General features: G+C 52.8%; 1 protein-coding gene across 1 annotated transcript in view; it reads left to right on the top strand.

Annotated features, from left to right (window-relative positions):
- The window catches only part of GALNT14 (polypeptide N-acetylgalactosaminyltransferase 14), a 209396-nt gene that overhangs the window by 165673 nt on the left and 27884 nt on the right, over positions 1-15839 (top strand). Inside the window, exons 4-6 of the mRNA XM_004777897.3 lie at positions 6981-7048; positions 8199-8264; positions 8406-8527. Of these exons, the coding sequence (XP_004777954.1) occupies positions 6981-7048; positions 8199-8264; positions 8406-8527 (256 nt within the window). The remainder of the gene's footprint in view (positions 1-6980; positions 7049-8198; positions 8265-8405; positions 8528-15839) is intronic.

Below are 15839 nucleotides of genomic sequence, written 5' to 3'. Positions count from 1 at the left end.
CATCTTTCTCTTCCAGCCCCAGCCCCGCTCTGCCTCTCCACCCGCCCTCAGTTCTGAGTCTGGGCCCCACTCATGCTCTAACAGGTGCATCCTTCTTTTGGCCCATGGCGTGCATGAGTCTGAGACAAGCAAAAGTCCCAGCACCAGCTCCCAGCAGAACTCTCCTCAGAACACAGATGGAGCCCTGGGGGCCTGGCCCTGGTTGTTTCGGCTCCCCTACGGCATACCATGTCCTTCTGTAACTCTGGAGCTCCCATACCCCTCTTCCCTTCTCTCCATCTGTCCCCCCTTCCTCTTTGGGGTCTTGGGCTGCATTGGCATCTCAGATGGTGGCAGTAGTGACCATTAGTCATGAGGCCCCTGGTGTGTAGACATGCCTGGGCTCATGCTCTCAGCTGGGAAGGTGTGAGGCTGCTGCTGTACCCAGTCTACAGCTGAGAAAACTGAAGCTCAGAGACACTCAATCAAAGCCTCCTGTTGCTCAGCAATGGTGGCGAAGCTGGGTTCAAACCCTTGCTCTCTGACCTCAGTTCTTCTCAGCATTCTCTGTGGGCCAGGCTGGTCTCCGGGTGGTGTTTAGCAGCCCTGGTGTTGGGGCTGACCCTGGGACAGAGCACATGCATACCTCCATGCCCCTAGGACACACGGCCTGCATGAGCCCATCCCTGTCTGGTAGGCAGCACAGCACAGGGTCGCTGATCCTACAGGGAGGGAGGGCCTAGAGAGTACAGTCAAGCATGGCAAAATTGCTCGTCATTTCCATCACGAAGCCACACTTTCTTGTTCCTGGCAGGGGACAGACAGGGAAGCTCCAGGTGGTGGGCGGGAGTCAGTAATAGGCTCACCCTGATGGCGGGCACCAGGTTTTGGGGGCCACCTGTCACTTACAATGAACGTCCTCTGTGCAGTGTCCATGCATCCCATGGAAATGCAGGGATGGGCCTGCCCAAATGCACATTGTTTCCCCGTGTCCACAGGGGCAGCTCTGTCTGCGGCCCAGATGTCCCTGGCAGCTGGCTGGCTCACTCCTTCTGCCAGCTGCTTGCCCTGTCTGTCCTGCCTGCTGCATTCACCCCACCAGTCCGGAGATCCGCACCTGATTTCCCAAAAAGCCTTCAGATCTTAACGCGAAGATGTCCTGAGTCACTGTCAGGAGCCACCGTGAGCCTCGCGGTAGCCGAATAAAGTACCTTTCGGATTTGTAAACCTGAGCGGGTGTGTGTAAGGGCAGGGGTCTGGGGACCTCCGATTTACCTGGGTCTTTTCTGGTGTGGGGAGAGCATGGTTCCTGGCTGGGCAGGGTGAGCAGGTGCACTGTCAGAGCTGATTGCTTTGACAAAATGCCAGACCCCAGCCCCACTGCCGTCATGGTCTGCCTGGGCACGAGGTAGAGTTTCTAGAACAGACTTAGGGCAGCCTCTGCCTTTCCCACCATGGTGGTTGTTCCACAAGGTCATGTCTGGGCATGTATGCCAGATGTTTCCATGAGGACACTATAGGATCAGAGAGAGGCCCTTTGCCTTCTGGGCTGGCCTCTCTTCTTCCTTACAGGAGTCCTCTGACATCAGACACCTCCACCCCCTCAACACAGACACACATACATATACACACACATTTAGGGCCTTCTTCTGGGCTCTTTACTGCCCATCTCAACTCTAACACTTAAGGCATTTTTCCCAGATGTCATCTTCAGGGAGCTCCTTTAGGGCAAGGACTACATCTTATTCATCTCTAAGTTCCCTGAGACTCAGTTGCCTGGTCAGGGAAATGGGAATCATGACCATAGCTACCACACAGAGTTGCTTTGGGTTTAGTCAGCTAAGGGACTGACCACTGTGGCTGGCAGACATTAGCTATGTCTGTATCTGCACAGCGCCTAGGCTTTCAAAAGAAAAGAGACTGTGGGTCCCTGGGGTTCAGTCCTTCCTTTGCCACCTTGTAGCTGTGTGACCTTGTGTAGGTCACTGACACCATCCGTAAGGGCAGGGCTAAAAATATCTTTCGCATTTCCAGTGTTTGCAGTTCTATCCCATTTCCCAAAAGAAGACATTACACTGGGACATTTGGGGGTGTTCAAAGACCCTGTGGGGCTCCCAGACCCCCCATAATTCCCATACAGGGTCACTTCAGCTGCTGCTCATAGACTCATCCTTTCCAGCTCTATGGCGTACTTTCCCTTCTCCCGCTACTCCTCCATCTCCTCATAATTGTAATAATGATGGATTATAATAATATTATTAATATTTTAAATGTACGCTGAGCTTTATGGTCTCCAGAACACATTTCTTGTCACTTCGACTGCAGTCCCATCTGGAACCTGCGAAGTCAGGGGTGCATGAGGTGAACGGAGACCCCCTGGCCACTGGGCTAGGAGGCACGGGAGCCAAGACTGGGGTTTCGGACTCCCTGGGGAGTGGGGGTGGGGGCACAGCTAAGGGCACAGCCCCAGCGACTCTGTCCGCCAGGCTGATGGGGGCTACCCCAAGGCCTGGTGCACTGTGTTCTGAAAGGGGGCTTGAGGCCCTTCAACACCATACTTCTCAGAAGGCCCCCCAGGAAGTCCCAGGCCATACACCAAACTGGGTGCTTTGCCAGGAGAGCCCATGGATCTATTTCCCACCTCTGAGGAACCTCTGATATAAACCAGGCGCCCGGGCTCCGATCCAAGCGTGATACACAAAAACCTCAGAATGAGGGGGAACCTGTGTGTGAACAGACAGGCTTTTCTATCCTAAGCAGGGTAAAGGGGAATTTTAGCGGAGGAAGCATGGAAGATGACTTCTAGAAATTTCCACGGCAGGTATTATTTCCTTGGGATTCTCTACCGTTCTTACACTCCCTATCCCGAGGCACAAATAAATCAGTAGCTCTGAGATGGGACTGAATGAGGATCACTTCCTCTCCTGTTGTCCCCAGTGCAAGGATCTTTTCTAAGGTATCCTCCATCATTCATGTTCCAGAATTCTGATGGCTTTGCTGCCAGGCTCTCACAAAAAGATGCTCAAGGGTAGGACTGAATGTACCCTCTCTTCCCCTCCCTTCCCCCAGCACTTGGCCAAGCCTTCGTCCCTCTGTTCATCCCTGCCCGAGCCCTCTTGCCCGTTGAGCTCCTGAGTTAGCTGTGGGACTGGGGGCTGGAAGGGCACACACGGTGGCACTCAGAGCTAGCAGAAGCCTGATGGGGATGCTGACGAGGAGGGAAAGAGTCACAACCCAACGAGGGTGTTTCTTTCCTTAAGCAGAGAGAAGATAAGCCCTGAGGAACGGTTTATCTTATCTGGTACTGCAGGGGGCCCCTGTGTCTATGTGAGACCCAGGGCTGTCCCCTTCCTTTCCGGGCATCCTTCACCCCTATCCACCCTCGGGGAGGGCTCAAGAGCTTGTGCAGTTGATCTCTTTATATCCCAAATCTCCTTAACCGTTGCTGTTTTGTGAAACTACCCTGGATTTCAAGGAGCAATGTCTTAGATTAAGGTGGATAAGAAGTGGGACCCTGGAGCCAGATTTGCCTGCTCTGCTACCCACCATGTGACCCTGGACAAGATCCTTGACCTCTCTTCCCAGTTTCCTTTTCATAAGACGAGAGCTACTGATAACTGTCTCACATGGTGATGGGGAAGAGCGAGTTCAGGTGGGTAAAGTCCTTGACGCAGCACATGGCACAGAGGGAGCCCGTGCAAGTCACAGCAGGTGTCGTGATGGCCCTGCAGCCTGGGTAGGCAGCCGCCTTGTGTGGCTCTCTGGCCGGAACCCACATCAGAAAGCCCTGGAGCTTCCCATCCTCCGTATTCTAACTCAGTAAGTCCAGAGTGGGGCCCAAGCACGTGCCTTTCTAATGAGCCCCCAGGTGACGTAGACGCTGCTGGCCCTGGGATCACCCTTTGAGAACTAGAATCTTCCTTATTATCCATACCCAGATTCTGAAAGCAGCTGCGGGGCCAAGCTCAGTGCTCAGCACCTTCCGTGCACCTGAGGAAGTTGGGTGCTGCAGGTTCAGTAGCTAAGTACCGAAGCACCTCGGCATTGATGCTCTCGAGCCGGCGTGGGTAGAGTACTTGACCCCAAGTCATCCAGGCTGCAGAACGCCCAAACTGAACTGCCAGCTGGGCCCCAGGTCTTCATTCCGCTGGTATTTATGGAGCAGTTGATAAACCCAGCCCGCGTAGAGCACCTCGGAGTTCACAAAGCAATTTCAAATACATTTCCTCATTTCAGACGCACAAAAGCCTGTGAAGTAGGTCAAGTATTAATATCGCCTGCCTTTACAAGGAAAATGTAATTACAGATGAAAACGAAGGCTAGGAGCAGCCTGGCGTCTTGTTCGGGATGGCGGAAAGCCTGGCCTCCCACGCCGCTCACACGGCCGTGCCCCCCACCCCCACCACCACCCCGGGGAGGCTCCGTGTGGTCCTGCTGCACGGGCATGGCGGCTGCCAAGTGGAAGGTGAAGGTGGGTGCTGGCTGCACAGCCCCCCTCTGGCAGAGAAGTGAGCTGTGGCAAGGGAGGCTCCGTTCTAGAACAGTTCCCAGGCAGAGTGGACCTTGGTACGCCAGTGAGGCAAGCACTCAGTCCCTGGCTGAGGCTGTCGCAAAAGGGCATGAACAGTCCTGGGAGAGAGGCTTATCTGAAGCTGGAGGAAAGGGAGGTTTGGCTCCGTGGCAGAGGGGCTAGCGAAGCGTCCTGGGGGACAAACTGGGGACAACAACGTTGGGAGGGGGAGCACAGAGCAACCAGGGGCAGGGTGGTGGGAGTGGCAGTGGATGTGCAGAAGGAGAGCCCTGGGGAGGACCATCTGGGGACCAGGTCAGCTCCCCTGGGCTACACTTGACCTTCCTCCTCCAGCCACCCCAGGAGCCCAGAACACCTGCCCTTCGCAGGCCCTCCCGGTCCAGACCCAGGTTCCTGGAGCCCCCCGCTCTCACTCCAATTGCTCTGATTAGAGGAGCAAAAACAAGCCAGGTGTTACCAGGAAATGGTCTAATTAGCACTTAGTGCTGACGATTTCTGGGTTGTTTTCTTTTTTAAACCCTGGACATTTTTTATTCGCTAATCATCTCTCAGTTCAACCAGCACAGAGCTGCACACGATTTACCTTTTGATGTTCACAGAAGAGAACTCTTGAATTTCAAAGAGCCGGCAGGGATTTGGGGGGAATCGCACGCAGAAGCTGCAGCCTTAATCAAACCTCATTAGAGGCTATTCTTCAAGCAGGTTTTCCCTCTCTTGCTGCCTCCCTCCCCATCCCCCCCTCCTTTTCTGATTACAAGACTGGTTATTGGGTCGGTGTGTGTTTTCTTTGGGACTCTCAATTGATCCCAAGTAGTGAGGGTCTCCCCCAACCACCGCCTTCCCCTCCCTGTCCCCACCTCCCAACAGCAGAGCTCAGGGCTTGGAGTCAGGGTTCCTCTCCCACCTTATACTAGTTGCCATGGTGAGAATTAAGGTTTCATAAATAAAAGTAGCTCCAGGCAAAGTTCTCCTCCTGGAGAGTCTCTGTACCCTGCTTAGACAGGGAGGCTCACCAGAAACAGGGCTCAGATCTGCCCTCCTGAGGGAACTCACAGCGCCTCCATCCGCAGCACCATGTGAACCCCTCTCTGACCCGTGCAGGACCATGGGCACCCCACAGTAAGTGGTGTGGCCCCAGAAGTTGTCTGAGGAACCGTACAGTCTGGGGATCTTTGGAAGTGGGTTACAGCCCCCTTTGGGAGACCCCAAAGGAACATGGAAACGCAGCCTCACCCTGGGAGTCCAGATCTAGAGCCCAGGCCAGCACATGAAGTCAATCCCAAGATCGTTCATTCCTGCCACCCCAAAATAGCAGTAATTGCCGCTTCGAGCCATACATGGTGCTGAATCCTCTAGAAACAGTTTCTCTCCAATTCTCCCAACAGCCCGGTGAAGTAGGTGCGAATGTTCTTATCTCCGTTTTATAGATGGGGCTTCTTGCTACACAGAACAGTAACTAGCCCCAGATCACACAGCTGGTAAGAAGGAGCTCCTAGACAGTGGGCTGCTGGCAGGCAGAGAGGACATCCCCTTTGTTCCTCGTGGACCCAGAGCTGAGTGCATAGGAGGTGGGCACTACGCATCCCTGGAGGGAATGACGGGCCACGGCTCTGGGCTGGCCTCTGGCAGCACAGAGAGTCCTGATAGGGACCCTGCCCCCAGGGACATGACCATCTCATGGGGCCAGCAAACCAGCCCTCAGAGTTGGACACGATGAAGGCCTTGGGAAGAGGAAAGAGTCAGTGCTCGCTAAATAGCAGGTGGCTGTGAGGGAGGGGTGCAGTGAACGGGTCCTCGTGGCACAGGAGGAGCATTGCAGGCCACGGCATTGAGGGAGAGAGGGGTCCCCATTGGGAATAAGCAGGATACCACCAGACGAGGGTTCTGGGCCTGAGGAGGCTGCCAGTGGGGGCCCTGGCCACACGGTGAAGAGTGAGCAGGCTGAGGGTGTGGGCGGGGGTGCTGGGGAGCCACTGTGCAGGCTCGGTCAGCTGGTCTGTCGGCGTTAGTGAGGGAAGTCTCACAATGCGCCATCCTATCGAGCCTTCAAAGGCTCACTCCAGAGCCCCTGCAAGGACCGCCCGCTCAGGTCAAGGCTGCTGCAAAAAATGGGGCAGAAGTTGACCGTGGCAAAGGTGGACAAGGTGGAAGTGGTTTGAGTGACCTTCTTTCGTAGACAGGCAAGTCTCGGTCACTGACCCGGTATGAGGTTTGGGGCAGTGGCAGGGGAGGGCAGTCACTGAGGATGACTCCTGGGCTCCCATTTCGGCATGGGGCACCCACGGCCGTGCTCACTAGGAGGAGGCAGGGTCGTGTCCCAGGGGCTCGCAGGTGAGCCGTGTGACTGCACGAGCCTTTTGGGCTGCCCTGCATTTTCATTCCTCAAATACAATGGTGTCTGGGTAAAGCTTGGTTAATATAGGCGTTTGCTGCTAGACGTCATAATTCTCTCCCTCCTTCCGCCTTGCAGCGTGTTAAACCGCACGCCAATGAATCTGATCCAGGAGATCATATTAGTGGATGACTTCAGCAATGACCGTAAGTATATCTTCGCCCCCTTGCTCTGTTAATGCAAGTTTCTGTTCCTGCGTAACAGGCAGAGGCCAGGCCACTGATTCTCCGGGGAGGGAGGAAAGCCTGGGTTTATAGAAGGTGTGCAAGACTTTGAGTGTCCATCAGGGGCTCAGGAGGGAGACATATCTTACATTTTAAAAATAATGTCTTGGATTCCCGGTTCTGTGTCTTTGAGGACTTATGCAGTAGATTTAGTTGATCCTTGATTGGGTTGGGGTGTGTGTGTGCTTATGTGTGTCATTGTCACCTAACCTACATTCCTGGACATGGAAACCTTTGGAAGATTGACCCTGGGACCCAGAGCCCAGAGCAATTTCTATCACTAGAGGTTCCTGACTTGGATCTGTGGTCATTTGCTAGCCTGATCACAGCCAGAAATATCCTCTCCTTTCATTCCCATGAAGGACTGGGTGGGCTCCATGGGAGAGAGGCTAAGGCTGGTAGACCAGTGAAGTGAAACCAACATGGTGGCATCCCAGGGTTGATAAATCCAGCAAGGGACGGGGTAAGGAGGCAAGGCAGAGACAGTTCTGGGGTGATATCTAAGATAGGGTCTCCTCCTACCCATCCTGATACATTCCCCTGAATGGGGAAAGTTAGGCCAGCTCTGTGTGATGGGGCACAGTGGACAGAGCACTCAACAGATAAGGTCTCCAGTATCGGAAGTCCATAATCAAAAAGGAAACGCCAACATTCATCTCATCCATTGTGTGGTCTCCCAGCAGTTTTTGCTAGACCCCACTAGAGTGAGCAGGACTCTGGTCTCATATTTTTAATGGTGTATGGAAAAGGAAAAGGGTCTCCAGGTGACCATACCATACCAGGTGTCCCCGTCAGGAAGTGCTTCCTAGTAAGCACACAGGTGCTGCTGTGTGACTGACCTGTTCCAAAGAGGCCGCCTTGCGGTCACTTTGAACAGAGTGGGCCACATTGCATATGGATAGAAGTGTTGGGTCAGCCTCATCCAAAACCCACAACCATGCTGGCATCGGGATGGGGCTCTGTGGTTGGGAGCAGGGACAGCAGGCTGGGCTGCCTTGCCTAATCTTCGGGTTCACATTGCTCCAGCGAGTCCCAGGGTGCTCACACCACACATAACCTTCTGTCTTCACAGCTGAGGATTGCTTACAGCTCATCAAGTTGCCCAAGGTGAAGTGCATACGCAATAACGAGCGGCAAGGTGGGTCTGTGCAGAGGGGCATGTCGGGGGGATGCATCCGGCTGTGTGTTCAGCATGCAGGGGCTGTCCTGTGGCTCCTCTGTGAACTTTCTGGAAGACAGAAGGACAGGGCACCCACGTTTCTGTTTGTTCCTACCACAGGTCTGGTCCGGTCCCGGATCCGGGGTGCTAATGTGGCCAAGGGCACTACTTTGACTTTCCTGGACAGCCACTGCGAGGTGAACAGGGACTGGCTCCAGCCGCTGCTGCACAGAGTCAAAGAGGTGAGTGGGGCAGACTGAGGGTCAGGGGCTGTGTCCCCACCCTCCCTAGGCTCTCTCAAGCCCGTACTTCACATATGCCGCCCCCCCCCAGGCCCTCTGGGAGGGGCATGAGACTCATCGCTGGCCCCATGTTATATAGATGGAGACACTGAGATCCACGGTCACACAGCGTGCAGTGGGGGGGCAAAGTTGGGGACGTGTTTCCGTTTCATGCTGTCACCCGCGGCAGGCCTGCGAGTAGGGCTAATGGCAGCTGCTGATACGTGACGCCTGCAGCTTCTTGGGTGAGAGAACTACCCAGGAACTGTTTCTCCCAGACAATAGACTATTCCAGAAAGGGAGCCCTGATGAGTGCCTTTTGTGACAAGGAGGCAGCGGAGTTAACTGATTCTTGTCCCCAGTTCCTGAGGCTTCTGTCTTCCTTCCACCCATGCATCACCCTTGCCTGGAGGCTGAGGCAAGTGGATGGGCTGCTGAGAAACCTGAGCTCCTGGCCTCTGCGTGCCCTTAAATTGCTCCAGAATTCTGCATGCTTCCTCTCTCCATTCTCAGTGGCTCCTTTTGAAAGTGAAAAAAACCTTAATGTTCCCCATTTGTTCGATATTCCACAAAGACCGTCCACCCCTGACCTGATCGACAGAAGGCGCTGTGTTGTAGGAGCCTAGCATTTGGGCTGTTGCTGTCCTACCTGAGTTTCTGACTCCCGCAGCTGCTCTGTGAAGTACGAGGCTGGGTATTTTTGAGATACCCATTTCACAAATGAGGACACGGCGTGGGGGGGAGTGGTGTAACTTGGGCTGATTTTTCCTGACGGGCACCACGCACACCAGAGCCCGCACACCGTCTCCCCTGAGGCGTGGTGATTTCCTTCTGGCTGTCTGCAGCAGCTACTCTGCTTCCCCTGCCCTACCCCCAACCCCGCAAAAGGACAGCGTTGACCAAAGAATCCCTGTGTGTGAACCACTCAGAGAAGTGGGAAATCCTTCCCGACTCTGTTCGTTCTGGTGAGAGAACCTCGGTGTGTGAGCAGAGCTCTCACACGGGGGGGGCCCGACGTGATCACACGGGATCCCCTGCCCTGAGATTGAGAGGGACACTTAGTGCCCTATAGGAAAATACCCTCTTCCCCACTTTCTGCCACAATCCAGGTGAAGAGGTCTGCATTGAGAAATAGATTAGGAACAGACCATGTAGTTGAAGGTCCCAGATCTTCCCCTCTCTGTGTCCCAGAGGGGAGGGGTGCTGGGGGTGGGGCGGAAAGTGCCAGCCATCTGTCACGTGGTTGGTCCATGCCTCCCACCCCAGAACAGTCGCCTCATTAGCATAAACTCAGGTCTGCTGAGAGAAGATTGCTGTGGGTCACACGGATGCCTGTCACCCCTCCACTCACGAAATCCCAAAGGTTTCAGAATCCCTTGTTTGATGAACCACAAAGACCACATGGAGATTTCGTCTTGTATCACAACATCACGGTATATACCACATTGTTAATTGTTTTAATTCGAGTATTGTTAGCATAGTGTTCTATTAGTTTCAGGTGTACCATATGGTGACTCCACAATTTATCTGTTGCTCACTGCTCATCCCAACAGGTGTGCTCCAAATCCCCTTCACCTGTGCCACCCCTCCCCACCCACCCACCTCCCCTCTGGTGGCCATCAGTTTGTTCCCGGCAGCTAAAGGGCTGTCTCTTGGTTTCTCTCCCTCTCCTTTTTCCTACCTTTGCTCATTTGTTTTATTTTTTAAATTCTACATGTGAGTGAAATCACACGGCTTTTGTCTTTCTCTGACTGACTTATTTCACTTAGGGTTATACCTTCTGGATCCATCCGTGATATCGCAAATGGCAAGGTTTCATCTTTTTTGTGGCTGAGTACTATTCCACTGGATCGGTCTCTCTCTCTCTCTCTCTCTCTCTCTCCCTCCCACATCTTCTTTATCCATTCAGCAGTTGGTGACCCCTTGGGCTGCTTCCACAGTTTGGCTATTGTAGATAGTGCTGCAATAAACATAGGGGTGCATGTATCCCTTTGAATTAGTGTTTCCGTATTAGGGGGCGTAAATACATGGTGGTATGATGACTGTAGGGCAGCTCCATTTATAGCTTTTCGAGGAACCTCCATACTGTTTCCCAGAGGGGCTGCACCAGCTTGCATTCCCACCAACAGTGCACGAGTCTTCCTCCTTCTCCACATCCTCTCCAACAGTTGCTCCTTGCCTTGTTGATTGTAGCCATTCTCACAGCTGTGGAATTGTATCTCATTGTGGTGTTTATTTGCATTTGCCTGATGATCAGTGATGATGAGCATCTTTTCACGTGTCTGTTGGCCATTTGTATGTCTTCTTTGGAGAAATGTCTGCTTGGGTCCTCTGCCCATTTTTAATTGATGGGGTTTTTTGTTTTGTTTTTGGTGTCGAGTTTTGTAAGTTCTTTATATTTTTGGAGACTATCAGATAGGTCGTTTGCAAATGTATTCTTTCATCCAGTGGCTTGTATTTTAGTTTGGTTGATTGTTTCCTTCCCTGTGCAGAAGCTTTTTTATTTTGATGTAGTTCCAGCAGTTTATTTTGGCTTTTGTTTCCCTGGCCTCAGGAGATGTATCTAGAAAGAAGTTGTCCGATGTCGCAGAAATTACTGCCTGAATACCACAGTTTGTTTATGCATTCCTCTGCTAATAGACATTTTGGGTTGTTTCCACCTTTTTACTCTTGTGAATAGCACTGCTGTGAACATTAGTATTTAAGTTTAAGTACCTGCTCCCAGTTCTTTGGGATCCATACCAATGAGCTACGTATGGTGGGGTCATGTGGCAGTTCAGGGTTTGACCTTTAGGACGCCTGCCCGCCCCCGCAAGCTGATGTGGCCCTGCAGGATATGTTAGGGGGACTTGCTTTCCTCAGACAGCCTTAATGAAGCTTGCATCTTCTCCTTTCTCCCTGTGAGTGCTCCTTGCATTCCACTGCTCCTGTGGGAGGCATTTGGCTCCACAATAGGGCTCACCCTCCCCGGTCCCCACCACTGTCTGACCTAAAGCTTTGGTAGCAGAGGACTGGTTGGACAGACTTGGGGCTGTGGTCGGACTCTGCCCCTTGCAGGGGTCACAGCAGCCTCTGTGGGCTGCAGAGGTTTTTACCAGACGCTGACTCCTGTTGATGGAACATTCAACTGAGACTTCCCCTTCAGGACAGGGATGTGGGCGTGTGTCAGCCCATGTTAACACGTGTCTTTGTGTCTTGTCTCAGAGTAAAACGTGATTTGTCTTGTAAGTGGAAGTGGAAATTTTAAGCTGTAATTGGAGTTAGGAATTTTCAAAAATAGAAAGAGATAAGAAAGATCTGGGTTTGGGCTGTCAGAAGCTGTCCTCAGCTGGTCTTGTCCACATGGAACCCTCTCGATGTCCCGTTTCTTCCCTTCAGTTACTTGATGATACTTGAAACAAGAACCAGGTTGGTTTTAATTTTTTTTTTAAACAGAGGCCTCTTTCCCCCCACTCCTTATCTACATATTTCTTTAGTTGGAAAAAATGATTTTGAGAAATTTCAGTCCCTGTAACATTTGGTAAATTTATATAAATAATGGCTTACATATGCTTCAAAGACTTTCACACGCCTCCCTCCCTTATTCCATCCAAAAGCCCTGTGAGGAAGTCAAGATAGTTTTTCAAATAATAATTTGTCTTTGCTTTATAGTGTGTGCTGGTGTGTTTAAGGTGACATGGATTCTAGATGGCGGAGTCAGGACAAGAACTCAGGTCTCCTGTCACCTGCTGGAGGACCCTTCCTTCTCCTGCACCCATCCCACCTGGCTGCCTCAGGGGCTGCATTGCAATCCCCTGTCCCCTGTTCTCCATTTCCCTAGACCGTGAAGCCTTATTCATCTTTGTACCTGTGACAATTCCTAAACTATAAGAAGTGCTCTGTAAAGCCGGTTGATCAAATGAGTGAATGATCTCTCTAGCAGGTTTTGTTTTTAATTATCATTGTTACTATTTTTTACTATTTTTTAGAGGGGTGGCAAGGGGCAGAGGCAGAAGGAGAGGGAGAGAGAGAATCTTAAGCAGGCTCCACACCCAGTGCAGAGCCTGACCTGGGGCTTGATCTCACGACCCTGAGGTTATGACCTGAGCTGAAATTGAGAGTTGGACGCTTCACCAGCTGAGCCCGCCAAGTGGCCATCTCTCAGAATGTTTTCAGGGCCTGTTCCCAATATGGTTTTAGTTATATGAACGGGCGGAGAAAGGAGATGTGTACCGCAGGGAGCACTGATGGCCATTGGGTGATGCCTTCGGTCTCTGTGATTGCTGGGCTCCTGTCCATGGGGCAGGGTTGGGGCCTGGGCTCTGATTTGTGTTGGGGAGAGGGGAAGAAGGGGTGCAGTCCTGGGTCTGTCAGGGGTTCGCCCAGCTGTCTGATTACACCTACCTGTGGGCCTAGCCTTAGAGACCAGCTTCCTGGAGCACACAAGCAGGGACCTGTGGTGGGTCTGGGTATCCTTATGGAGAGTCCCTCTATCCCAGAACTGTGGGAGGAGAGGCCATCTTTCCCAGCAGGAACGGACCTGCCCACTCTGCTGCCAGCCTTTGACCTGTGTCCTCTTCAGCCTCTTCAGTCAGTGCCAGAAGATCCCCTGTGCCCAGCAGGCTGAGGGCTGGTGCTGAGGGCTACACAGGCGGACCGAGCAGGAATGACCCCCTAGGTCCCTCAGAGAGGTTTGTATCTTGGCTTCAAGGCCCATGCATACAACCTCGTACAGCATCTTTTGAAGGTCTTGTCTCCACACAGCTCTTAGCCCTAAAGGTCCCTCATCACCTATCTGGTCTCCATGACTCAAACAGACACCACACATGAGCTGTGGCAAGGATAAGAGAAGGGCAGAAGCCCTCAGAACCTATAGGGAGAGGGTACCAAAACCCCCCCACTGGTGTACCCAGTGCACCCCAGAGGCTGAGTCCCTGGGTGGCTTCCCGGAAAGGTTGTGGCCAGAGGTAAGCAACCGGCATTTTATTTCATATTTCGGTTTCCAAATATTGAGGAGAATTTAAAAAACCAGGATTGCAGTTAGGGGACCCCCTGAGACCACCCTCAGGTTTAGTAATTCACTAGATGGACTTGGAACTTAGCAAAGCTGTTCTAGTCATGATTGCTGTTTAGGATAGCAAAACGGATGCAGGTGAGACTTCGCAGCGGCGAAAGGCACGCAGAGAAAGTTCCAGACATGAGCCTCCGGTGGACCGCCCCCGGTAGGGTTGGACAGACAGCACTTCCTTCTCCCAGCAATGGTGTAGAACACGTACAGGTCACTGAGAAACAGGGAAGCCCACCCAAGTCTTGGAGTCTGGGCTTTGTGTCTGTTTTGGAGAACAGTCATAGAAATATGACCGCCCCCATGGTCTCCATGCGCCTCCAGAGGTCAGAGTGAGCTGGTCGCACGCAGACCAAAGCCCTTAGCCTAAGTCACACTGTTAGCATAGACTGTCTGGTATATCCCAAGGCATGCAGGTAAACAGAGGCAGGACGTTCTGAGGGCTCAGAAGTTACTGCCCAGAAGCCAGGCAAGGGCCAAACATACCTGTGGGCAAGGTGAATCCTTGACCATACAAGCCTCCATGTAAAGACTTTGTAAAGCTACAGAGACCCCAAAACTCAACAAACGAAGGCAAAATGAGAACTATGTCCGACTCACAGAAGTTTGGTCTCTGAACTTGTAAGAACGTGTCAGAATTCAAGTTCTGGGAGTGTCTTTGGGGTCATGTCCATGGGTGGGAATGGGTGTGGATGGCTAAACGTGCTTGTGCATGCACACGCACACACACAGACGCAGGGTGACACTGCCCGAGGAGAGCCCGGAGAGCGGAGGCAGCTGGGCAGGTGTCATGCTGGCTGCAGAAGAAGCGTCTGTGCATGTCCCCGAGGTAGAAGCAATGCATCGAAAATGAGCATTTCTTTCCACACGGGCCACTCGGCTTCCGAGGTACCTTGTCACTGTCAGGATGAGTCACACGTGGAAGCCGAGGGCCAGACCAAGTCTGAGAACATAAAAGCAGGCACCTGGTGAGTCTGAGCTTAAAATAAGAGGACAGCCTCATTTGGGAGAGAGATTGAACCAGGAAATGAAATGGCTATAAGGAGAAACAAAGGCTTGCACCCATGCCAGGGGTGGGAGTGGGGGCAGGAGGTTGGGGGGGTGGTGGGGGGTGCAGAAGACTGCAAAAGAGGCCCTGCCTGACTTGCCCACACCTGCTGGTACTCCTGGGCTGCCTGGTTCTTGGTTGGCTGAGGAGTGGCCTTCCCACTGCTCCCTGCCCCTCCTCCTGTGAGCCAGGTACCAGCCGTTCACCCAGAGCCGTTCACCCAGAAACCCATGCAATGCCCTGACAGCCCCCCGGCACTAGCGAATATGTCTTGCATATTTTGAAAGCATTTCCTGGGTGGCTTTGATGCCTGTGGGCAGGATAGTCTGTGGGATGCAGCAAGTAAGGAGGCTGGAGAGGGAGATACAGGCTCTTTGTGGATGGTCCCGCATGCCAGGCTAAGGAGCGTGAGCCCTATCTTCTGGGCAATTCAGGGTTTTAGCAACTGAGCCACAGAGTGAGATTTTCCCATCCAAATGACAACTTCCCTGGCCACCAAAGGGAAGAGGGTGAGCTGAGGTCAGGAGTCCACCACGGTCCACCAGGTGTGAGGGAAAGGGAGAAGCACGCCACGTGCAGAAGAGTACTTCTGGAGTTCGAATTGGCAAGACCGATCGGGGTGATGGGCAGAGGCAAAGCTTCTTTGCGCTGGGAAGCAGAGGGCTGCGCAATTGTTCTGTTAGCAGAAATAGGCAACCCAAGGGAAAGGAGCATGTTTGGAGAGAAGATAAGGAAGCTGTCACTGAAAGCCCATGTGAAATCCCCATGGAAGGGGCCAGTGGCCTAGTCGCTCCGAGTCTGGGAGCAAGGGCGTGTAAGTCAGGGCTGGAGGCACAGATCTGTGAGGACCACAGATGACTTCTGAAGGACGGAGTCTCCAGGGATGCTGTTCCTCACCTTGCCTAGAAACATACGCATCAAATGAAAATTTTGGAAATACCAAGGTGTTCTTCCTGTGCGGGTGTGGCTTTGCTTCATGAGACTACAGACTGAGGTCACCTTCCCGGCTGCCTGTGGCTTCTGCCTCCTTGGAGCCCACCAGTAGTGGAGGACTTCTAAAGCCCCCTTCTTCCTGCCTTTCCCTTCCTCAGTGTCCTCACTCTTTGGCCCCTGCTGGGTCCCTGCCATGCTCCAATGGCTTTGGGGGCTGAGGAAGCCACCAGAAGTCAGAGAAAGGTTTT

The sequence above is a fragment of the Mustela putorius genome, unplaced genomic scaffold (assembly GCF_011764305.1).
Source record: "Mustela putorius furo isolate JIRA1106 unplaced genomic scaffold, ASM1176430v1.1 tig00000281_pilon_pilon_pilon, whole genome shotgun sequence".
In the NCBI taxonomy this organism is placed as follows: Eukaryota; Metazoa; Chordata; class Mammalia; order Carnivora; family Mustelidae; genus Mustela; species Mustela putorius.
Note: the sequence above shows the minus strand (reverse complement) of the source record. Positions and strands in the feature narration are given on the sequence as shown.